A 24,725-nucleotide genomic window follows, 5' to 3' on the forward strand; every position below is an offset into this window, starting at 1 on the left:
GGATGAGCAAAGAAAGGGATTTTATGAAATGAAATCTACTCCTGGTGAAGATGCTATCAAACAGCAGCACATGTTACAGAGAAACTGTGCGTGGGAAAAGAGTCAGTCGATCCGGCAAACTTTATTGTCGTCTTATTTTAAGACATTGCCACAGCCACCCCAACCTTTAGAAACCACAAGCCTCATCAGTCAGCCATCATCAACATCAAGGCAAGACCTTCTTACCAACAAAAAGATTATGACTCGTTGAAAGCCCAAATTATATCTAACAATATTATATTAGTAATAAGGTACTTCTTTATTATGATATGTACTTTTAATTTTTTTAAAGATTTAGTTATTTGAGAAAGAGTTAGAGCATGTGTACACAGGGGAGAGGGGCAGAGAGAGGCTTAAGCAGGCTCCATGCCCAGCAGAGTCTGACGTGGGGCTAATCTGACATCCCTGAGATTATGACCTGAGCCAAAACCAAGAGTCTGGTGCCCAACAGACTGTTCCACTCAGGTGCCCCATATAATGATATGTACTTCCTAGAGACAAAACGTATTGTACATTGAAAAGACTACAATATAGTGTAAACATAACTTCCATATGAACTGGGAAAATAAGAAATTAAATGGACTCTCTTTGTCACAATATTTGCTTTATTCTAGTAGTCTGGAACCAAATCCGCAGTATCTCCAAGGTATGCCTTATACCACATCTTATCATATATATCTCAGTTGTCTCACCATATAAAACAGCCAGTCAATCTATCCAATAGATATTCTTTGAGCATCAATCAAGCTCTAATTTTCTTCAGAAGTAATTAAAAAGCAATTTCCTCATTTTCCTCACTTCTAGTATAATCAGTATTTGAAGTTTTTTCCCTACATATCACCATCTTTGATGACTATTTAAAACACACTCACCTTTGAATACATAGTACAACTTCTTAAAGTCCTAGCAAGTTGAGTTATAATTTCAATATGGAAATTACAATCTTCTCACTTTAAATAATTTAAATGTACTTCAAGTATCCTTCAAATTGCATAAAAGTAACACATATTTTATACTAATACATCATGAATAAATACTAGTTTAATGCATTTATAGCTGAAAACGCATTTAGAAATTTCACTTAATCTGTCCCACATAAACAGAACTACATGAGCTTGGCATTTTCATTAAGCTATTTTTAAATTAAAGTATGCACACTGTTTTTTTTTTTTTTCTAGACATAATGCTTTTGCAAAAGTAATAGACTACAGTATAGTGTGAATACAACTTTTAGATGCACTGGGAACTAAAAAATTCATGTGACTTGCTTTATTGCAATATGTATTAGCTTTATTATGGTAGTGTGGAATTGAACCTGCAATATCTTTGAGATATGCCTGTAAAATGGAGCATTTTCATCAAAATATTGTGAAATTAAATAAAGGAAAACTCATTTAAAACGGAATTGGGAGGCCAGAAAAGGGGAGCTCTCATAATTTACCACTTGTCTTCAATTGCAGACAGGTAGAAATATATTCCCAATAGGAAGAAGGTCATACATACTTCAGTACAAGAGCAGAAGGAGAAAAGAATTTTTCCTGGCCCAGCCAATAAGAGACGGTCACAACTCAGCCAATGAAAAGCCATTTCAAACTCCCAGTTTATTCCAGTGGACTTTATTTATTTATTTATTTTTCCAGTGGACTTTATAAGAGCTCCTCCAACTCCTCTTTCCGTCTATAAGAGTATTCCTCTCCTTTGTTCTTAGACTTGCCTATGATTGTGCAATAGCTTTCAAGTTCCAAACTGAAATTTCCTACTATTTCCAAATAAACTCATTTTCTAGGTAAGATAACTGGATGCTTATTTTTAAGGTCAACATAATATAAATGACTAAATAGGTCCACAGAGAGACAGACCCCTTCAATCAACAAAATAGAAATTGAAACAGCAGTCCAATCCAAGGCAACAGCAAAAGACTCTAGGGCTATCCAGGCCTTAGGGCTTGTTACACAAAATGGTAAAGGAAAAAGTAATCACTACCTCATGTAAACTTTTAAAAATTATACAAAAATTTAGGGAGTTATCAACCATTAAAATACGCTACCTCTTCTTGATACAAAGACCAGGTAAGAATCTTCCCATAAAATATCAAGCCAAGCTCACATGCATAGAGATAAATACCTTAAATAAATTCATAGTATTTCCAATATAGCAGTGAATTAACACTAGAAAATGCTGCCAGATGGAAATAACTATGTTAGCAAAAAAAGAGGGGAAAAGGATTGGACTATGTGTAAGGGTAAAGAAAAAGCCTTTGACAAAATAAATAAGTAAAACTTGTTAATGATAATAAGTTTTGGCAAGCTTGCATTGCAAAAGAATTTCCGTGCTCATTTTGGCACCAAATATATTAAAACTGGAACAATACAGAGAAGACTAGCATGGCCTCTGTGCAAGGGTGACATGCAAATTTGTTAAGCATTCCATATTGAAAAAAAAAGAAAGAAAAAAATGTCCATTTTCTAAAATCTACAATGGATTTACTAAATGGGAACCACTGCAAACATACTCAATAGGTTTGACAAGAAAACAAAGATATGTGGTATCAATTCCACTGTCTACAATTGGATGAAAATACATACACAGTACACAACTATTATACAAGAATATGAATACCAAAGTAAATCAGAGGAAAGAATAATGAAAAGAAAGAGGTAACAATGGTAACAATATGATCTCTTAATTTAAAAGTTCCAAGTAATTGGTACAGAAATTATTAAGATACATAAGCAACTTCAGGAAGATGGTGTATAAAAGATCAAGATAGCAAATTAAGGAATGTGATAAAACAAAATCACTAACAAATTACAACACGTAATGGAAAATATATCACTGAAAACAATAATAATCTCCAAGATATACCTAATACAAAACCAGATGCCTACAAATTCTTTAGGAGATAACTATAAAAACGTACTGATAGACTAACACAAATCAAAACCACAATGAGATACCACCTTATACCAGTCAAAATGGCTAAAATTAACAACTCAGGAAACAAGAGCTGTTGGCAAGGACGTGGAGAAAAGAGAACCCTCTTACACTCTTGGTGTGAATGCAAGCTGGTTCAACCACTCTGGAGAACAGTATGGAGGTTCCTCAGAAAGTTCAAGATAGAACTACCCAAAAGACTCAGGAACTGCATAACAAGATATTTAAACAAAGCATACAAAAATAATATTTTGAAGGGGCACATTCACCCCAATGTTTATAACAGCAATGTCCACAATAGCCAAACTGTGGAAAGAGCCCAGATGTCCATCAACAGATAAACAGATAAAGAAGAGGTAGTGTATATATACAATGGAATATTACTCAGCCATCAGAATGAAATCTTGCCACTTGGAATGACATAGATGGAGCTAGAGTGCATTATGCTAAGTGAAATATGTAAGTCAGAGACAGACAAAGACCATATAATTTCACTCATATGTAGAATTTAAGAAACAAAACAGACGAACATAGGGAAGGGAAGGAAAAATACAATAAGATGAAAACAGGGAGACAAACCATAAGAGATACTTAAATACAGTAAACAAACTGAGGGTTGCTGGAGTGGAGGCGGGTGGGGGAATGGGTAACTGGGTGATGGGCATTAAGGAGGCACTTGATGGAATGAGCACTGGGTGTTATCTGCAACTGATTAATCATTAAATTCTACCTCTGAAATTAATAATACACTATATGTTAATTAAATTGAATTTAAATAAAAACTTTTTAAAAAACTTACTGAAAGGAAAAAGAATTTTTGAAAAAAGCAGTTTACTATGTTTATTCATATGTGAGGGAATATTATAAAGACGTTAATTCTCTTTAACATATTTAAAGATTCATTGCCTTACCTATAGCTACAAAAATGTCACCAACTCAGGTTGCTTTTTCCCATAATCAAAATCAACCCTGAAAATCTTAAAAAGAAATAAAAAACCAATATCAACAAGAACACAACAACAAAACTGAAAAGCTCCTGAGGAATACTAATTGTGTATTGAACTAGAGCCTCTGTGTGAGCTGGTGGAGGCCAGCTCTGGGATTGAGAGCGGCACCTGGCCTGCAAGAGAGGCCAATGACAGGATTGACTAGACGGAAAGTTTTCAGTTCAGCCCTTGACTCTTCCAATAATTCCCTGAGATAATGAATTTCTACAGCCTCAATAAAGGGAACGGAGGCAGCCCCTCAGAGCCTAAGTGCCAGGACCAAAGGGTAATATCAGGACTATAATAAACTATGGGTTGGTTGTGGCAGTATGAGTCCACAGGCTGTGCTAATAACCACTTGAAAATTTACCAATGAATGTGGACTGGCCTTTTTTTAACATCTTAATAGAATAAAAGGTACAAGGCACAAACTAAAATAGACTGGCAAGTATCACAATAATTGCACATAATGATCGAAATTCACTCCAGGAACTTGGAGCGATGAAAATGATGTCAGCTAAAAGAAGCCCTGAGAAGTTGGTCAGGCTAAAGGGCACTCCACTTGCCCACGGGATTCCTAAGGGCCTTGATGGGGCGTGGGGGGAGGTACCAAGTGAGAAAAGGAAGGAATTGCAGACCTGCTAACTCACTGCAAGTTCCCTGAATGAAATACGATGGGCTTCTCCACCCAGAAGAGGGAACCCAACAAGATTCTCACCTTAAGGCAGCCATTTCTGGGGAGCCTCAGGCAGGAGTGGCCAAGGAGGTGTACCTGGAATTCATATCAGGAAGCTCACAGACCTAATGTCTTTGGTGTGAAGAGTTGGCAGTAGGTCAGCTGATTGGACGTAGCCAAAGGCCTAGTAGAAGTGAAGTAAGACACAGAGATATGAGATGAGGGGTGCCCTGGGTCACATAAGCGGCGTAGAAAGAGTATGTGTGCTATCACATTGGGGAAGGACCAGGCCTGGCAGGCACGAGGAGGCCCCCAAACACTTCCTACGGGGGGACGCTGGGAGGGACATGAGACCCTCGGTCCGAGGGCAGTGGCGTCAGCGCAGCGGAGGGAGAAGGCCCCCGAGCTGCTCAGAGGCAGCGGAAGCCCGCGCGCGCCAAACTGCAGGCCGCTCTCCTGCGCCCCAGCACACGCCCAGCACGCCGCAGCCCTCCCGCCCACGCGGGCTTCCCGGGGGCCCGGACCCACATGACCGGAAGTGGCCCTCGACGACTTCCTCCTGACCACGCGGTGGGCGGCGAGGCCTAGTCGGACCGCTCCTGCCTAGGGTGAGCCCAGACGGGGGTCCCACGCGCCCGTCCGCGGCCAGGAGCCAGGAGTCCCGGGTTAAGGCCGCGGGCACGCCGCCCCGACAAGCCCCGGCCCCATCTGCCCTGGGAAAGGGGGTCCACACACACCCTGCCCCGCTCGGCCCCTGCTCCCGCGCCTCGGAGGCCCCAACATGGCTGCCCCCATGGCTGCTGCCCCCGCGGGGGCTCAGGGACTGCAGGCTTGGCCCGAGGCTGCTGCTGGACCGTGGCTCCGCGCAGCGCGGGGAGAAGTCCCAGGCCCGCTGGCGAGAAGGAGGGCCTTCGTGAGGGCTGGGGGGGGGGGGGGCTCCATACCCACCCCGGGGGCCACGCGGAGGCCCCGCTCCTGGTGGCGGTGGGTGCTCCGGGGACCCGGGGACGTGGGGCCTTCCTTGGTCGGGGGCAGGCAGCAGGTCGGCCGCGGGGGCCGTTCCGGGCCTCGCGGGGAGTCGGGGTGAGGCCGCCCTCCCCGGAACGAGCGCACCTCAGAACACGTGCCCTGCTGTGGGCCCTTGAGCTGCGGGCCCGGGACGGGGGGCACGGGGCGGCAGGCGGGCTCCCGGGGACCGCCCGAGGGGGGACAGCGGGGCGCGGGCCAGGGAGCCTCGGCGCGTCTGCCGCAGCTTTCAGGCTCGCTGGTGTCGGCGTCGGCGTCGGTGTCGGGCACGTGGGGCTGCGTGGTCAGCCTCGCTCGCTCCTAGCCAGTCTCGAGGCCCTGCCGCCGTGGGCCTGAGTGGCCAGCGTCAGGGCGAGGCAGCAGGCCCGGGAGGGCGGACCCCGAGGGAGGGAGGGCGGACCCCGAGGGAGGGAGGGAGGGAGGGCCCCGAGGGCGGGAGGACCCCGAGGGCGGGCTGCGGGGGGGGGGGGGGGGGGGGAAGGAGGGCTGGGGTGGGGGGACCCGGAGCTTGCCAACAACTCACCTGCCGATCTTGCACGTGACCGGAGAGGGCCTCCCCCGCCCCGCACCCGGACACGGGTCTCCACCGTCGCCCCCAGTGACCCCCAGGCAGGGCGCACCCCGGGCCCCGCCGCCAAGGGGCTCACCCCGCCTCACTGTCCCGCTCTCCAGGTGCCCCCGCTGCCCGCCAGCCCTGCCCAGGGTCGCCATGCCTCGGGGCCAAAAGAGCAAGCTCCGTGCCCGCAAGAAACGCCACGAGGGCCACGGGGAGGAGAGTGTCGGGGTGGCGGCGGCCGCAGCGGCGGTGGCGGAGGTGGAGGTGGAGGCGGAGGCGGCGGAGGCGGCGGAGGCGGCGGAGGCGGCGGAGGTGGAGGTGGAGGCGGAGGCGGCGGAGGCGGCGGAGGCGGCGGCGGCGGCCGAGGAGGCCCCCCGCATCCCCTCGCTGAGCCTGCAGGGGAGTCCCCCGCGCGCCCCCGAGGCGGCGGCGGCGCCCCCCCCGCAGCCCGGGTCTCCCGGCGCCTCCGCCTCCGCCTCGGGGTCGCCGCGGGAGCAGGGCGCCGGGAGCCCCGCCGGGTCCCCCGGCCCCAGCGCCCGCAGGGACCCCCTCAGCCGCAAGGCCAGCATGCTGGTGCAGCTCCTGCTGGAGAAGCACAGCAGCGGGGAGCCCGTCCCGCGGGCCGCGCTGCAGAAGACGGTGGGCAGGAAGTACCGCGAGCACTTCCCCGAGATCTTCCGGTGCGCCGCCGAGCGCCTGGAGCTGGTCTTCGGCCTGGAGCTCAGGGAGGTCGACGCCCGCAGCCAGTCGTACGCGCTGGTCAGCAAGCTGGGCCTGGCCGCCGCCGCCACCAGCACCCGGGAGCTGCCCAAGACCGGCCTCCTCATGACGCTGCTGGGCGTCATCTTCATGAAGGGCAACCGCGCCGCCGAGGAGGACATCTGGGAGTTCCTGCACATGCTGGGCGTCTACGAGGGCAGGTGGCACCTGATCTTCGGGGAGCCCCGGAAGCTCCTCACCCAAGACCTGGTGCGCCAGGGCTACCTGGAGTACCGCCAGGTGCCGGCCAGCGACCCCCCGCGCCACGAGTTCCTGTGGGGCCCGCGAGCCCGCGCCGAGACCAGCAAGATGCAGGTGCTGCAGGTCCTCGCCAAGATCAACGACACCGTGCCCAGCTGCTTCCCCGAGCTCTACGCCGAGGCTCTGCTAGACCAGGAGGAGCGCGCGGGGCCCAGGGCCTCGGCCAGGGGGGCCTCGGCCACGGCCACGGCCAGGGCGGCCTCGGCCATGGGGGCCTCGGCCGCCGCGACCACGGCCACGGTCAGGGGGGCCTCGGCTGCCGCTGCCTCGGCCTGGGGGGCCTCGGCCGCCGCGACCACGGCCACGGCCAGGTGGGCCTTGGCCTCGGCCAGGGGGGCCTCGGCCGCCGCGGCCGCGGCCACAGCCACGGCCTGGCCGCCTGCCCTGGAGGCGGCGCTGGGCTTCCTCCGCCTCCAGGGAGGCGCTCGGGGCGGCGGCGGCTCCTCCTCGGGGCTGCAGCGGGGCGGGCGGTCCACCTTCTGAGTGGTGCAGGCCTAGGGATGGAGGGCACACAAAAGCTCTTCCTCATACTTGTTCTAAGCTGGTAACTTCTAGAAACACACATACGGTTATATTTATTTCGGTGTTTTCAATTTTTCTCTTAGCTCATTTAGCTTTAGACTGTACACTTACGGATGGCTTAGCTCTCCAGTCCTTGCTCTTTTAACACGTGCAGAGTCCTCGGGGCTGGAAGGAAGAGAAAAGCTCTTCCTCGTACTTGTTCTAAACAGGTAACTTCTAGAAACACATAGACAGTTATATTTATTTTGGTGTTTTCAAATGTTTTTTCTTATAATAGCTTACTTAGGTTTTAATGTAATATTTATTGCTGTTTAACACAGCAGAGCTACATTTTTGGTATTTGAAAGTCACAAAGCATCTATATTGTATTTATGATCGAAAAGCAGATAACATGGCACTGCAATAGGTATTTTCATGGAATGGAAATTTATTCCCATTCGGGTTTAAGATTAAGAGTTTCGTTTTTTGTAAACAAGCTGAAAAGCCTTTAGTATTTTGTTTTTGCTATAGAACAAGGTAGCATGGCACTGGAATGAATTTATTTCATGGGAATATGAAGGAACCTCATAGGAAAATATTTGTGATAAAAAATGGTGACACATATATAAAGGGTGGTTAACTCATTGCCTTATTCTCTGTGCACTTTGCTTGTAAAATTAAATAATATATACCTGAGTATATGTAGCGAATTCAAAATGTATAAGAAATTAAATCAAATAAACTTCTTGCTCGTTCCCTCTTTCCTCCAGCATTGAGCATCTGCTCTTTGGAATAGTCCTTAATCGCACTGGATGGTAAGAAAAATAACATTGAACCCTCGCACATAGAAATGTATACTCTAGCAGCAGTTTTCATACAATGAAGATGGTGAGATACATTCTGAGAAATAAATAAATGAGAAGTAAAATAAAGAGGTATATAAGGGGAGGGGAGGTCCTAGATGATAACAGTCTAATGTAAGTTACTTGATCAAGGCTCTGTTGGCCTTGGTAAAATGCCAGTCCCTTGGGGGGAGGTCATTTCAAGCCAGGCTGTGCAATGGGCTGGGTAGAATTGGTGGACTGGGAGGGACCAGGTCGTTAGTCGGTGGTTCTGAGTTGAGAGACTAGGTCTAGAAAGGAAAATAGATTTTCACAGTTACTTTGGAATTTTGGGAAAACCAGTGACAGTCCTGGGCTGAAGGCTGGATGGAAGGAGTCCTATATGCTTGCCCCAGTGCAGGTAGCAGTACACAAATAAGGTTTTTGAGGCATAGAATGTCCAGCGAGTTTCCGAGTATTAAGGGTAATATTCCATTTAAGTGAGATTCCAAGAAGCACCTGGACTTTACCACTTTTTGCAGGATAAGTAAGAGCTCACTCCATTAAAAGGGCATTTTAACTAAGTTATTTTGAGTATAATTTGTCAAACTCTTAAGGGAGAGCTCGAATTTTGGTAGTAATAAAATGAATGAAAATAGGGGGTGGTTTGGATGAAAATGGACCCAGGAGGGAAGTTGTTTGACCTTGACACAAATAGGAACTTTTAGTTGCATACAACTGGAGAAGACAACCCCATACCCATATTAAAAAACAGATGGTCTAGTGGAGAAATACTACTGCATTTTATTTGCCCAGCAGCATTTCAGTGGATTTGGATTTCTATTGTTTGAAGTTGTATATTCTTTTTTTTTTAAGTTTTTTTTTCATTTTTATTTATTTATAATAGTCACACAGAGAGAGAGAGAGAGGCAGAGATACAGGCAGAGGGAGAAGCAGGCTCCATGCCCCGGGAGCCCGACATGGGACTTGATCCCGGGTCTCCAGGATCGCGCCCTGGGCCAAAGGCAGGCGCTAAACCACTGCACCACCCAGGGATCCCTGAAGTTGTATATTCTTTGATACAGGCTCGATATAAAATTATGTGAGGAAACAGTGTTATTATGTGGGGTCAAAATCATCAGTAATAACTTCCATTCATTAAAAGTACCAAACTTGGGGCACCTGGGTGGCTCAGTGGCTGAGTGTCTGTCTTTAGCATGGGTCATGATCCCAAGGTCCTGGGATTGAGTCCCACATCAGGCTTCCCACAGGCAGCCTGCTTCTGTATCTGCCTCTCTCTGTGTCTCCCATGAATAAATATATAAAATCTTTATTAAAAAAAAAAAAAACAAGGTACCAAACTTAGGGGGTACCTAGGTGGCTCAGCTGGTTAAGCATCCAACTTCAGCTCAGGTCGTGATCTCAGGGTCATGGGATTGAGCCCTTCATCAGGCTCCCTGCTCAGCTGGGAGTCTGCTTTTCCTTCTCCCTCTGACCCTCTTCCTGCTCGTGCTCTCTTTCTCTCAAATAAATAAAATCTTTAAAAAAAATTTTTTTAAAAAGCATTGAACTTTGCCTAATACTGTGCTAGATGTTAAATACATCATCACATATATTTCTATGGTCCTATATGATAAATATTATCAGAGTCACTTTGGAGATAAATTATTTAGAATAGTCTCAAATTCAAGGCTGGCAAGTGACTGTCCTGGCCTAGACCCTGGTTCTGAATTCCTCTAGAGCCCACACTGCTCCTCCCAGCCCGAGGCACACCTGTGTCACTTACTTCATTTTTCTGCTCACTATTCCAAAATGTACTTCAGGTGTTAAAAAGCACAACTTCATACCACAGTATGGTTCTGGAATACATAGCCTGAGGAATAAGCAATAAAAATAGAAAAATCAAGGTGTGTAGAATGAATAGAGAAAGAGACAATATTCAGTAACAACATTATCAACAAAGGAAGTATCAGTAAACCCCAAATGATCAGGGAATCACAGTGTCATGTGACTCAGTCCCTTCACTGCAGAAAGTAAATTTGTTAGAAGAGGAATTATGTTAAGAGGCTAGGTCCTTGAAGAGAATGAAGAAATGAGCTTGCTTTCTATGACAGCACGCCACCTGCCCTGGCCCCCATCTTTCCTCTAGCTCCTTCATCTCACATCACCTCTGGCGATCAACCCATTCGCTGCCAGCTTTGCAGTAGGGAGGCAGAGCAAGAGTTTGGAAGGATGAGGTATTTCCCAGAAGCCTTTCAAAGAAGAGACAGGAGTCAATATGAAAATTCTGATGAATGAGGACTAAGGAGGCAAACACCCCACGATAACTAGAATCAAGGGAAGCCTGGCCTGACCCCTCTGAGACCTCGGAGGCCAAGGCAGAGCTGCCAAGATAAGCATTCCTTCACCGATCTTCAGGGTTCTCAGGGCTACATAAGAACTAAAATCATGGGAAGACTGGCCTGTGACTCCTCTGAGACCTAGGAGGCCAAGGCAGAGCTGCCAAGATTTTCTTCACTTATTTTCAGGGTTCTCAGGGCTACATGGGTGATCTTAAGTTGAAAGAAAGTGGAAAACCAAGGTCTGCTAGGAGTCAAGGTAAAGATCCTAAGTGAATATTAGCGGCAAACTCCTACGGGGATCAGAGAAGGCCTTAAGAAGCCTGAATCCTCGGGGGTCCCTGGGTGGCTCAGCTGTTTAGTGCCTGCCTTCGGCCCACAGCATGATCCTGAAGTCCTGGGATCGAGTCCCGCATCGGGCTCCCTGCATGGAGCCTGCTTCTCTCTCTGCCTCTCTCTCTCTCTCTGTATCTCTCATGAATAAATACATAAAATCTTCTTTTAAAAAAAGAAGAAGCCTGAATCCTCATAACATACCTGGAAAGGCACAGACAGGAGTAGCTTCATGCAGCATTCCCTGACTTTCCCTCCTGCTGTAAAGAAAAGATTCACGGATTTGTCCTACTCTTGTTTTTGAAGGGGAAGAAACACCTTATTGATATTATAAAAATCTAATAGAAAGATGAAAAGGGAAATCGACGCATAGATGAGGGCAATAGTAAGCAGTAAAGGAGAATAAGCCAAAGTTACATCAAATCGGGCACTTACAACATCCAGCCTCTCACTAGCTGGGGAAGCCCTGTGGAGTCAGCCAAACTGGAGTCTGGATGGAGAAGTGTGAGGAGACCATCCTCCCCTCAGGTGAGACTTCCAACTGACCATCCCCATCACGGCTGTATTTATAGGGCAAATGATGGGGTCTTAAATTAAACATTTGCTTGCCCACATGCAGTGTGGCACGAACTGTGTTCCTATGTTATCATGTCTTTATAGCTTCAAGGAGCCCAGGCTAGGTGTGGTTGCCTCCCCTCCTGGATTTCATTCTGGGGGCGGGGAGGCAGCCTGGCTTGAAGCCAGGGGGTATGTAAAGCAAAATTTATAGCTCTTGGCATCCCAACCAGAAGACCAGTTCTGACCTGGAGGCCACCTAATGTCAACTAACCAGGCTCCCGAGGTCACTCATGAAGCAGAAGCCTCACAAATAACATCCTGCCTGTGTACCCGCGGGTTGGGGTGGGTGGTTGTGCAGGACAATTACAGAAACTTCCATCCATACAAGACTTGTCTCTGGCACCTAAGGGAGTGATGGGCTGGGTCTGTGGCTTTGAGACCTTGGACAATAGAGGGAGGCATCTCAGGCACTGCCAGGCATCAAGGGAAGAGTCCTGGGTGGTGACTGTGGGGATCACAGACCCCAGAATAGTGAGGTGGCACAGAGATTGCCCCTGCAACCGTGGCATGCCTCAGACAAGGCGGTCAGGCTGACTCTGCCAGAAAAGTGCCAGAAATGTGAGGGCCTTGGTGTACGGGAAGGGACCTCAGGCAAGCAAAGGAAGTAGTCTCACAAATTAGGGAAACCTTTTCCCTCAGAACTGAGACTCATATACAATCCTGCCTTTGCTGGAAATCCTCAGATACCTGGGCATTGTTGACATAATGTGACATAGTCACTTCACCCTAGGGTGTCACAAAGAGGTGAGAGACTTGGTATAAGGGGTATGGCTAAAGTGATAGCAGTGGAAAGCTTTCTTGGTGTTTCCAGAGGCTGAAGTGAATACCCTGAGGACAAAAGGAGCCACGTACCCCTAATAGTAGGAGCATGATAGTGTTAATTTCTTAGGAGACCAAGGACAGGTATGGTCAGGTAAGGAGATCCTTTTCTTCTAGGGGTTTCAGGGTGGTACAGGCCTTGATATGAGGGGCAGGCCTAAGGGTGAGGGAGGGAGCAATTTCAAGCCATAAAAAGGGTTAAAGTTGGAAGCAAGGACCAAGGGACTACCCACCACTAAATAGAAAGAGTAACCAAAAATCTGACTCCACCTCTGGTTTTAGTCCTTAAGAACCAGGGCCAGGCTATCAAGTCGAAACTCCCTCAACATTTAATTATATCATATTTACAGGGAATGAAATCCTTAGTTTGGAGGCGTGGCTACCATTCACTGAAAGGGGTGGGGGAGCCAGGCCCCGTACAGATCCAAAGTTAGGACCCTTAATGAGGACTCGAGGACCCCACGGCGGCCAGGATAGAAAAGTTCCCCCTGAACATTCAGACCTAGACAGGAATTACAAGCTGAGGACCCCCATCAATTCCTTACTGTGGGTGCCAGGGAGGTTTGTGATGTCAACCTCGGAAGAACAGAGGGAAAAAAAGCCGTGACCTGCCACTAGTTGAATGATGGTCTTGAATAAGAGACTCCTCAACCCCAAGCAGCCCCCACTGTCACCCCAGGATGCCTGAGGCAGGTCTGGCGGGAAGCAGCCTAAACCTCACTTTACCTTCCTTCACAGGTTTTCCAAAGGATAGGCTGACTAGGTGGAGGGGAGCCCTGTGGATTTGTAGCGAAGTGCCCTTGAGGAAAACTGCAAATGTAGCCTCCTTCACATACCACCAGCCAAGGTGCTATTTCCCTGCTGAAGGTGACATCCTGTCGATGTTCCTCATCACTTTCTCTCCTACTCACATTCTGACCATTGTCCCTGATCATACTCAGTATGCCTCGGGGTCAGAAGAGTAAGCACCGCACTCGCACTCGCACTCACACTCGTGAGAAACGCCACCAGTCTCATGGTGACTCCCAGAGTAACGAGGGAGTTCAGAGCCCTGAAGCACAGGAAGAGTCCCCCATCTCCTCTTCTCCTGCTTTGGAGGGGAATACCCAGAGTTTATCAGCTCCTGAGTCAACTAGCACTTTCCAGGAGTCTTGCAGAGCCTCATCTACCACCATTATTACTTCTGATATTTCTGGTACAAGATCTGATGAAGGTGAGAACAGTCAAGATGAGGAAAATCTCTATTTCTCTGAGCCCTTACCTTCTAGTGAGAGCGAATGCCTTGATATTCTAACTATGAAAGTGAGTTTGTTGGAACAGTTTCTTCTGTATAGATATAAAATGAAACAACCCATCATGAAGGAAGATATACTGAATATTATTGGCCAAAATTACAAAGACCATTATTCTGAGATCCTTAAGCAAGCCTCTGAGCACATAGAGATTATCTTCGCAGTCGACTTGAAAGAAATTGATTCAACCGGCCACTCTTACGACCTGGTCAGCAAAGTGAAGCTACCCAACAATGGGAGGGTGCGTGCTGGCAGGGGGTTACCCAAGACCGGCCTGCTCATGACAGTCCTGGGTGTGATCTTCATGAAGGGCAACTGCGCTGCTGAGGAAGACATCTGGAAGTTCCTGGGTATGATGCGAGTATATGCCGGGAGGAAGCACTTCATCTACGGAGAGCCCAGGAAGCTCATCACCAAAGACTTGGTGAGGCTGCAGTACCTAGAGTACCGCCAGGTGTCTAACAGTGATCCTCCACGCTATGAGCTACTGTGGGGTCCGAAAGCTCAAGCTGAAACCAGCAAGATGCAAGTCCTGGAATTTTTAGCCAAGGTTAGTGATACAGTTCCCAGTGCTTTCTCAACAAGATATGAAGAAGCTCTGCGAGATGAGGAAGAGAGAGTCCAAGCCAGGCGTTCGGCCAGGCACTACTGCTACAGCCAGTATGTGTTATAGGGGCACATCCAGCAGCTTTTCTCGCCTCTACTGATACCTGAGGGTTTTTTCCCAATCATCTAAGGAAAATATGACATCACAATAGGGATTTTCATGGATATGTGAAAGAATCCCATTTACTGCAACAATGGAATATAAAAAAATAATAAAACAGGGTCAGCTTTGATGCTCTTGACTCTTCAGTCTTTTGTTTTATAAAATTAAGGGATTTATACTTCAATGTGTTTTATTTATTAAAGAATTCAGGAAATATTATATCATTACAACGTAGACCTCATACTCTTTTATTCCCCAAATGTCTAGTGAGTAATCTGCTTTCTGGAAGGCTCCATGCTAGGACTGGGGATGCTAAGATAAAGACCCAGCCTCTCCTATAGAACTTTAGAAACTAGTAGCTATGATCAAAAGGAAAATACTAAGATACCCTCTCTGTCTTATAAGAAAGTTAAAAAACACACACACACACACACCAAAAAACAGAAAGGAGGTGTCTCAGGGCAGAGTAGCGTGTGTATTCCCCGAAACAAGGCAGTTTAAGTTTCGGGATATTGTAGGGTCAATCTGTGTGATGTAATTTCAAATTAAGCTACATGATGGGCTAGACTAAGGTCGCGGGAATGGTGATAGAGGCCATACCCTAAGATGATGCATCTCCGAGTTGAGAGAAAAGAAATATCTTTGAATGGAATTTTACACTGTGCTGCCAGAAGGTCTAAAATGAAGGTTCAGTATTACAGTCTCCTTGACGTTGAGTGAAACCGACAGGGCCTCAAATTGACTAAATGAAAGCTCCCCTCCATACTGTGCACTTGCAGATAAGGTCCACTATCAAACAACCATCTTTATCAAGGGGACAAGGCACCTAATATCTTGCTTATTCCTAAGTAGCAGTTTTTTGTTCCCAATCAGCTTGCAGAATTATTCAAAGAAGCTGATTGCATGGTACCATGGGAACTAAAGGTCACCTCAAACTCTTGACACCAAATACTGCCTTCCAAAGACTCGTTCATGCGTTGTGTTCCTAGGTGTAGCCCCCATTTTGTGCTGTGTAGCACGCAATGCCTTTCTCCTCCAGCCAAGTGAGTACCTATGATTCAAAACCAGATGTCTGTCTCATCTCTACAGTGTCCAGTGGCGCGTATTTGAAGTCCATAGAACCACAGTATGAAAGTTCTTTCCTCACCTAGTGGGATGAAAAGGAGGCCATTAAAACAAGCTCTGGTCAATCACTTTGGCATCATAGATAATCCAGAAAGAAACCTTTACCTGGGGCAGTGTATTAACCTGTTAGGAATGCCATAACAAAATAACACAGACTGGGCAGTTTATTTTTATATTTATTTTTTAACGATTTTATTTATTTATTCATGAGAGACACAGAGAGAGAGAGAGAGAGGCAGAGACATAAGCAGAAGGAGAAGCAGGCTCCATGCAGGGAGCCCGATGTGGGACTCGATTCCGGTACTCCAGGATCATGCCCTGGGCCAAAGGCAGGCGCTCAACTGCTGAGCCACCCAGGCTTCCCGACTGGGCAGTTTAAAACAAAATTTATTTTCTCATAGATCTGGAGGCTAGAAGTCCAATGCCAAGTTGCTGGCAAGATTGGTTTCCTCTGAGGTTCCTCTCCTGGGCTCCCATATAGCCACCCTCTTTATTTGGTTGTCCTTTTGTGTGCATGAATCTCTGGTATCTTTTTGTGGGTCCTAGTCTTTTATCATAAGCAAACCAGTCAGACTGGGTTATGGCCCACCCTAATGGCCTAATTTTAATTTAACCATCTCTTTTATGGCCTCATCTCCAACTAGAGTCACATTCTGAGGAGGGGGGGAAGGGGTTATGGCTTCAACATGAATTTTTGGTGGACGCAATTCAGCCCCGAAAAGGCAAGAATCAAAAGTGTCTTTGTTACTATCTCAAAAAAGAAGAATGTAGTGCACAAATAGGCATTCTAAACACATGGTCTCCAGGGAGTTTCAAGATAAAAGGGTGAACTCCCTTGAGATGACACACACAGAAGCCACTGTATTGACACTTTCTGCTTTGAACTGGTACAGTCAGGATCCACTGCATTAAAACAGCATTTTATTTTATTTATTTATTTTTTAAGATTTTATTTATTTACTCATGAGAGACACACAGAGAGAGAGAGGCAGAGACCTGGGTAGAGAGAGAAGCAGGCTCCATGGAGGGAGCCTGACGTGGAACTCCATCCTGGGTCCCCAGGATCACGCCTTGGGCGGAAGGCAGCACTAAACCGCTGAGCCACTGGGGCTGCCCTAAAATACCACTTTAATTAGGGAATCCTTGGGTGGCTCAGCGGTTTAGTGCCTGCATTTGGCCCAGGGCGCGATCCTGGGGACCCAGGATGGAGTTCCACGTCAGGCTCCCTGCATGGTGCCTGCTTCTCCCTCTGCCTGTGTCTCTGCCTCTCTCTCTGTCTCAAATAAATAAATAAATAAATCTTTTTTAAAAAAGTATTTTAATTAGGTTTTCTTGACTATAGTTTGCAAATTCTAAGAGAAGGCTAGATTTTGGTGGGGACAAAACAAATGAAAATTGAGGTGATTTGAATGGAAGAAGAACTGGGAAGAAAAAGAGTGGGGTTTTGACAACATGCAAGGAGTTCTGAGCGGCATCCATGGAAAGAAAAGCCACACCCCCAAATGAAATACTAGATACTCTAATAGGGAAAAGATAGTTAATTTTACTTGCTAAAGTGAATTTTTGGCTGATTTAATATTCTTTTGTATTGCATTTTGAAGGACAGACCCTGGATTTAAAAAACATTCCTCCGTAGGAGGATGATACTATTTAGGTAAAAATCATCATCACTGCCTTTCATTGAATGCCCAGTATTAGCCAGTCATCTTGACAGATGCTTTATATACTGTGCCTACATTCTCAAAGTCTTAAAATATAGTTTATCAAACTCAGTTGGCATATAAAAAACTTCAGTCTCCTATTCACAAGGTGGTAAATGTCAGAGCTAGACCAAAGCCCTGATGTGAATCCATCCAGGGCATACACTGGCCTACCACTCCCACCCTGAAGTCAACCTTGTGAACGTGTATTCACTTTGTCACTACTCCAAAATATATCTCAGCCAATTAGGTAAAAAAAAAAAAAAAAAAAAAAAGGAATATATGACCGGAGCAATAAAAATATCAAAATAAATAAGAGGTATGAATGATGACAGGAAGATATAATATCTGCTAACAATATGTAGTGTTGTTTAACTTCCAAAGATAGCAGCCTAAAAGAAAAAGAAAAAGAAAAAGAAAAAGAAAAAGAAAAAGAAAAAGATGTCAGTCTCATGAAATTATGTGGCTCCGTCTTTTCCCATGGTAAGTATTTTAGAACAGAAGTTACCGAAGATGCCAAGTCTGGGTAGTAAAGAGAAGGGATATATGGGCGGGTTTTTTTTTTTACAGATATTCCATAGGCCAAGCTAAGACCTTCCCCGTGTCATATCACTCCTGGGACACAGACTCATCTGTACGATTTGCACTAGAGAGACGACTCAAGGGCTTGGCGGGCTGTGGCCCTGCTCTGGAAGCCTTTCGTTAGAGACAGGAGCCCAGATGGGAACTATGAGTGGAGGCTGACCCCAGCAACATACAGTCACCTGGGCAGTCATGCAGCGACCCCCCCCCCCCCCACTCTTCCGTCTATGCTGTCGGAGTGACATCTCCACAAGAAAGTTCTCAAGGATGGGAGGGAGGGCATCGCAAGGAGGGGGGGTGGAAGAGCCCAAGGTCATAGATGAGGGCCAAGGGACAGTCCTGTATGAAACTGAGTGTGCTCTCCACCCCAGAACAGAGGGGGCACCAGAGATCCCACCCCTGCTGCCAGCCTTGAGAGGCCCTGTCGTTGGTGACAGGAAGAACAGCCTCACTTCCTCTTGGGATGCCTGAGGAGGTGCGTGACTTTGCTTCGGCAGCTGCCTTGGGCCTGGCGAGTGAGGAATCTTTCAGACCCGAGCACAAGTCAAGGTGAGGAACCTGACTAAAAAATACCAGAATGCCCTCGCCCCCCAAAAGTGCCATCCCCACCTCATGCCACCCCATCCCTCATGTCCCCATTCCCCGCCCCCACTCCTCTGAGGCGAACCTCCCATTTTGATATGTTCCACTATTCCCTACCCCCAGCCCCCTCTCCTCTGAGCCGAACCCCCATCTTGATATGTTCCACCATTGCCTACCCCCCATTCCCTGCCCTCACTCCTCTGAGGCGAACCTCCCATTTTGATATGTTCCTCCATTCCCTACCCCCCAACCCCCTCTCCCACCCCCACTCCCCAGCCCTAAACCCCCTCTCCACTCCCTACCCCCGAGCCCCCCCTCCCCCTCTTCGAACCTCCCACTCCCCACCCCCCAGCCTCTACCACCCTCTCGCGCCCTCCTTTCCCCAGCCCCCATCTCCCTTCCTCCCTACTCCCCCGGCCCCACCCCCTCCTCTCCACTCCCTAACCCCCCAGCCTCCACCGCCTCCGTGCCCCCCGCTCACTACCCCTCAGCCTCCACCCCCCAGTCCTCCCGCCCCACAGCAGAGGAGTCAGGCTGAGGTAGATTTCTGCCTGGAGGGTCACAAGAAGGTGCGGGCTTTGGTGGGAGCTGCCAGTTCACCAGCGGGAATGGGGAAGTTGGGGGAGTAGGGGGTTCCATTCTGACTAGAGGCTCCCGGGGGAACCAAGCGTGGCGGTCAGGTGGGCGTGAGGCTTCCTTCAATATTTGAAGGATCAGGAAGCTGAAAGCCTTGATCTCGGGAAGGCCATCATATCTTGAAGGAAATCAAGGCTGCAGAACTCCGAGTTGAGATCTGAGGGGATCAACAATTCTACAACATGGAGGTGGCATAGAACTTACAGCAGCCAACAATCCTGGGGCGCCCTGGGGCAGGGGCACAGGCACATAAGGTCAAGCCTTTCTTATCTTCAAAACAGAACCAAATCCAGCCTTCCTGGCCACTGCATCTTCCCCAGCCTTATCTCTTTCCCTCCTAGTTGAGCTTCTTACTGGATTTATATGCACTCTTATAGCTTCTCTACTGCCCCCCCCCCCCACCATTATCTCCTCAATCTCCAGTGATGTGGTATCTGCTGCCTACCAGCCCTTCTTGAGACCACCAGTCAAGGTCATCAGAGGGCCCCTAGCTAGCAAACTGAACCAGCCCCTTCTGTGTCCTGTTCAGCAAGGAGAATGAAGCATCCACCCCTACCCCTTGGTTTCTGGTTTCTCCCATATGCGTGCACACATAACCTTCCTTTTTTTATCTGCTCCTTGCTTTTCAATGAGCAGGGGACAAGGGAAAGATGGAGGGGACCACTGAACATAAAAAGATAACAAAAAATCAGATCCCCATATTTGCATTCAGCACTTGCAGGTTCAGGGCAGGGTGGTCAGGCCAAGCCTTACTCTCATTTATTTATATTAAATCTCAGAGACAAGAGATCTTTAGTGTGATGGTACAGCCACCAGTGAGCAGGAGGGAGGTGTACCAGGCACTAGCTAGAGACCAAGTGAGCACCCTGAATGAGAACTAAGGGCCAAAACAGCTCATGAAGGAGAGAGCTCCACGTAGATCTCAGGCGGATGCCCCTGACAGGGACAGGGAGTAAGGAACTACTACTTTACTTATTCCTCTGGGGTCTCTGGCTTTGGTTTGAGGTATCGACTTCACAGCAGTAGAATAGAGGAGGCCCAGGACCTGCCGAGGGTTGAGAAGATGATCCTGAAGTTAAACAGAGAAGACTCCTCCACGAGCCCAGAACAGAAGTTCCCCACTGGCAGCCTCTGATGTCACCCCAGTATACCCCAGGCGGGGCTGGCAGACAGCAGTGAAAGGTCCCCTTCCTCTACAGGGTTCTCAGAGGACAGCCTGATTAGAACAGGAACCTTGTGGGTCCACGGAGCAGTGCCCTCGAGTAAACCCGCAGAAGCAGCCTCAGTTAAAGCCAACGTAGAAACTCCCTACCGAAGGTGCTTACATCATCTCATTCTCTTTCCTCCAAGTGCTCACATCTCCTGATCTCCTGTTCATACACCTGCCTGCTGCTTGTCACCATAGTGCATCATGCCTCGGAGTCAGAAGAGTAAGCTCCAGGCTTCTGAGAAACGCCGCCAGGCTCAAGCTGAGGCTCAGGCTGGTGAGAATGCTCAGGCCACAGCAGCAGTAGAAAAGGAGTCCACTCCCTCCTTTCCTCCTCAGTACGAAGATACTGCCCAGATTCTGCCTCCTGTTAGGGCAAGTAGCACTTCCCAGTGGTATCGAAGAGCACAAGCCACCACCTTTACTTCTGTAGGTGCTTCTTGGGCTAGATCTGATGCAGAGTACAACAACCAAGATTATGATAGAGCAAATGCCTACGAGGCCGCCTACTACACTGAGAACGTAGGTGAAGATTCTTTGACCAGGAAGCCTGGCCTGCTGGAGCAGTTCCTTCTGTACAAGTATAAAATGAAGCAACCCATTTTGAAGGAAGACATGCTGAAGATTATCGGCCATCATTATGAAGACCAATTTCCTGAGATCCTCAAGAAAGCCTCTGAGCGCATTGAGATTGTCTTCGCAGTCGACCTGAAGGAAATTGACTCAACCAGACAATCGTATGACCTTATCAGCAAACTCAAACTCCCCAACAACGGGAGGGTGCGTGCTGGCAGGGGGTTACCCAAGACCGGTCTGCTGATGAATATCCTGGGAATGATCTTCATGAAGGGCAACTGCGCTGCTGAGGAAGACATCTGGAAGTTCCTGGGTATGATGCAAGTATATGCCGGGAGGAAGCACTTCATCTACGGAGAGCCCAGGAAGCTCATCACCAAAGACTTGGTGAGGCTGCAGTACCTAGAGTACCGCCAGGTGTCTAACAGTGATCCTCCACGCTATGAGCTACTGTGGGGTCCGAAAGCTCAAGCTGAAACCAGCAAGATGCAAGTCCTGGAATTTCTGGCAAAAGTCAACGATACCATCCCCAGTGCTTTCCCATCTTATTATGAAGAAGCTCTGCGAGATGAGGAGGCCAGAGCTAGCGCTATTGCCAAAGTCATTGCATCTTCCAGGGCTATGCCCTGGAATATCTTTCCACCCTTAGTGAAACCTGAGTTTTGTTATTATCTAGATAAGAAAATATAACATCACAATAGGAATTATATTATTAGCAATATGAAAGAATCTCATGATAAAATAGTAAGAATAATGGAATGGAAAAAAATTAAACATGATTAATTCAGTTTTATTTGTTCATTTAGTCTTTAGTTTTACAAAATTAAAGGATTTATTCTTCGATTTTGTTAATTTGTTCAAGAAAGAAATTAAATCTCAAGAAACTGTAGTTTATGTTTACTGGTTGTTTGTCACAGTGAATATCTGCTCATGGGTAGGCTCAGTGTTAGTACTTCAGATGCAAATATAAAGGAAATCCAGCCTTTACTCAGAATTTGAGAGCCTGTGAGCTCCACTCAGACAAGTGAGCATTGAAATAACCTCTGTGGCCCACAGGTCGAGTCAAAGGAATGAGTGAGGAGGAGGGTCATCTTTTTGAGATAATTATGTGGAAATTTCCTGAGCCATGCAGTTTGGGACTTTAGGAACCTGCCAGGCCTCAGTGGGATGTAATTCTCATTTACAGTGTGTGGTGGACTAGCTGAGATTGTGGAATCGGTGGGTAGAGGCCAGAACCCCTCAACGGTATACTTGAGAACTGTGAGACATCACCCTGTGTTAGTCTGTCTGGCCGCTATAACAACATACCATGGATCCGACGACGTAAACAACAGACATTTTCACAGTTAAGGAGGCTGGGAAGTTTACAAACAAGGTGCCAGCAGACTCGATTTCTTGTGAGAGGCCTTTTCCTACCTTACAGATGGCCACCTTCTCCATGTGTCCTCACATAGTACAGGGAGAAAGTTCTGGTTTCTTTTGCTCTTAGGAGAACACTAATCACATCATGAGTATGCTATCCTCATGACCTCATCTAAACCAAATTATCTCCCAAAGATTCTACCTCCAATTACCTTCACACTAGGTGTTAGGGCTTCAACATAGGCATTTGGTGAAAAGGGACAAAAGCAGTCAGTCTTTATAACAAAACTGGTGCTAGGAGTTACTGTGGGATTGTGGGTCAACCAAAGAGAAATCATCACCTGGGATAGGAAAGGAAGGTGTCCTTTGTTCCTATTCCAGTGCAGATGAATGCAGCATGCAAATTAGATGATCTATACATGACATCCTTGTGGACTTTCTCAGAAATAAGGGTGATACCCCCTTCAGGCAAGATGCCACAGTGCCGGCACTGCTTGCCCCAAGCTGGGAGAGCCAGAGCCTGCTTCATTAAAAGGGTGTTTTAATTAGATTATCCTGGATGTAATTTGGCAAACTCTGAGCAAGGGCTGGCTTTTGATGAGGGTGTATTGAATGTTAACAGAGGTCATTTGATTGGAAGGGCACCTGGAAGGGATGGGAGGACTTGTACCTTGACACCAATTCTAGGAACTTGAGTTACAACCAGCTGAGAAAGAAAACTCCATGCCTAAATTAAATGAAGATGTTCTAATGGGGAAAATTTACTTACTTTTACTAGCTAGGATAATTTTTTTTTTTTTTTGGTTGATTTGGTGTTCTTTATCCAAGAATACCACATATTCTCTGACACTTCCTGGAAAAAAAACATCAAAGGAGGTGGGTAGTATCATTTGGGATCAAAATAATATTAATTGCTACTCTTTAAATATTGGGTAATATTTTCCAGTCATCTTGTCATGTGGTTACATATATACATTCCAAATAATGGAGCTTATCAAACTCACTTGGTGATGAAGAACTTGCAATTTTTTTCAAGTTCACAAGAATGGTCACTAGCAGAGCTGGGACTAGACCTCTGGTTTGAATTTGCCTAAAGGTAACATGGTTCTCCTCTCAACCCAAGGCCAACCTACTGTCTCTTAATTTATTTATACACTCCCTATTCCAAATATATCTCAGGCAGTACAAAGGCACTTGAAACCAAAATACTAAAAGCAGGCCTATTGAAGGGAAGGTAGATATGAAAATAAATAATAATTTGGGGATTGTCTTTGAGTTTCCTTTTCCTAGGATCCTACTGAGAGCTAACTCTGCCCTGGACCTGGTATTTTGTCCGGTTCCAGCACCTTCCATTATTACAGAGCCCTTCATTTGTGACTTCCCCAGGATGCCCTCCCAACTCTGGAAACTGACCTGCTGACAAGTCCTTCCTTATGGCCTCCTCTGATAGCTGCACTGTCTTCTTAGTGGAGCTGAAAACCTGTATCACCTCCTTTTGTCTGAACTTAGAGCATTTCAAGTCTCTAATGGTCACTTGCTTCACCATGGATATATATCATCTTTATATACCTGTTTATGTGGTAGTATGGAGATCTTCATTTTCCTCTCTCTCAGCACACCTGAGACTGACTTCAAATGTTAAACCTTTTAATAAATGGTTTAAATACCTTCTGAATATAAATTTATGAATCATTTTCTTCATACATTTGTTAACATGTATCAAGTTTACAAGTAGGAGTTTTTATATTTTGTGAATCAAATTGGAAAATCTTCCCAATTATTTTGAATCCAGAATAGGACAGGCATTGGTATTACTTTGGAAATATAAAATAACTCAGTAATAAAATTATTTGGGTCAATAAAAAGAGCAGAATAAAGTAAAAGATTATCAATTCCCATCTTATCTCGTTTAGCCTATTGTTCAGTAAAATTTAATAACACATACCTGGATTTGCTCAGTTTACTTAAGCATTTATAAGAAATTAAATCTTAATAAGTTGGAAAATATGCTCACTGGCTCATTTATTCCCTTAATATTAATCAAGCATCTACTTTTGGAAATACACTGTGCTACTGCTGGAGATGTCATGATTTTTGGGGGGGAGATGTCTAGGAGTAGATATAAATAAATAAAAAATCTTTAAAAAAATCTTAGATATAAAAAAAACTTAGATATAAATAAATAAATCTTTAAAAAAGGTGGGGAGGGGTGCCTGGGTGGCTCATTCGATTAAGCCTCCAACTCTTGATTTACACTGAGGTCATCATCTCAGGGTTGTGGGATTG

At 46.6% G+C, this 24,725-nt stretch overlaps 3 protein-coding genes and 1 non-coding gene across 5 annotated transcripts; all 4 read left to right on the forward strand.

The window, feature by feature from the left end:
- The first annotated feature begins 2,368 nt into the window (after positions 1–2,368).
- LOC119868602 lies at positions 2,369–2,475 on the forward strand. The gene has a single exon (XR_005386593.1). It is a non-coding gene; the product is annotated as a U6 spliceosomal RNA (small nuclear RNA).
- A 3,895-nt stretch (positions 2,476–6,370) lies between these two features.
- LOC119868268 (melanoma-associated antigen B4-like) lies at positions 6,371–7,720 on the forward strand. The gene is made up of 2 exons (XM_038588776.1): positions 6,371–6,481; positions 6,617–7,720. Exons 1-2 carry the CDS (start codon positions 6,371–6,373, stop codon positions 7,718–7,720), a joined length of 1,215 nt encoding a protein of 404 aa, XP_038444704.1.
- Positions 7,721–12,402: 4,682 nt separating this feature from the next.
- Positions 12,403–14,799, forward strand: LOC119868182 (melanoma-associated antigen B5-like). Its single transcript, XM_038586473.1, has 2 exons — positions 12,403–12,762; positions 13,407–14,799. Exon 2 carries the CDS (start codon positions 13,611–13,613, stop codon positions 14,631–14,633), a length of 1,023 nt encoding a protein of 340 aa, XP_038442401.1. The 5' UTR covers positions 12,403–12,762; positions 13,407–13,610; the 3' UTR covers positions 14,634–14,799.
- A 3,697-nt stretch (positions 14,800–18,496) lies between these two features.
- Positions 18,497–24,384, forward strand: LOC119868183 (melanoma-associated antigen B5-like). Of its 2 annotated transcripts, none has more exons than XM_038586474.1 (2): positions 18,497–18,625; positions 20,645–24,384. In XM_038586474.1, the coding sequence occupies exon 2, from the start codon at positions 20,706–20,708 to the stop codon at positions 21,765–21,767; it is 1,062 nt and encodes a 353-aa protein (XP_038442402.1). In that variant the 5' UTR covers positions 18,497–18,625; positions 20,645–20,705; the 3' UTR covers positions 21,768–24,384. The 2 variants fall into 2 exon arrangements, with proteins under 2 accessions (XP_038442402.1, XP_038442403.1); XM_038586475.1 differs by having other exon boundaries at positions 18,517–18,625; positions 20,300–24,384.
- The last annotated feature ends 341 nt before the right edge of the window (positions 24,385–24,725 follow it).

Source organism: Canis lupus, chromosome X (assembly GCF_011100685.1).
Source record: "Canis lupus familiaris isolate Mischka breed German Shepherd chromosome X, alternate assembly UU_Cfam_GSD_1.0, whole genome shotgun sequence".
Lineage (NCBI taxonomy): Eukaryota > Metazoa > Chordata > Mammalia > Carnivora > Canidae > Canis > Canis lupus.

Coding starts and splice junctions, on each gene's coding strand:
- LOC119868268 (XM_038588776.1), top strand. CDS start 6,371: ATGCCTCGGGGCCAAAAGAGCAAGCTCCGTGCCCGCAAGAAACGCCAC. Junction 6,482..6,616: donor CGGCGGTGGCGGAGGTGGAG/GTGGAGGCGGAG, acceptor CTGAGCCTGCAG/GGGAGTCCCCCGCGCGCCCC.
- LOC119868182 (XM_038586473.1), top strand. CDS start 13,611: ATGCCTCGGGGTCAGAAGAGTAAGCACCGCACTCGCACTCGCACTCAC.
- LOC119868183 (XM_038586474.1), top strand. CDS start 20,706: ATGCCTCGGAGTCAGAAGAGTAAGCTCCAGGCTTCTGAGAAACGCCGC.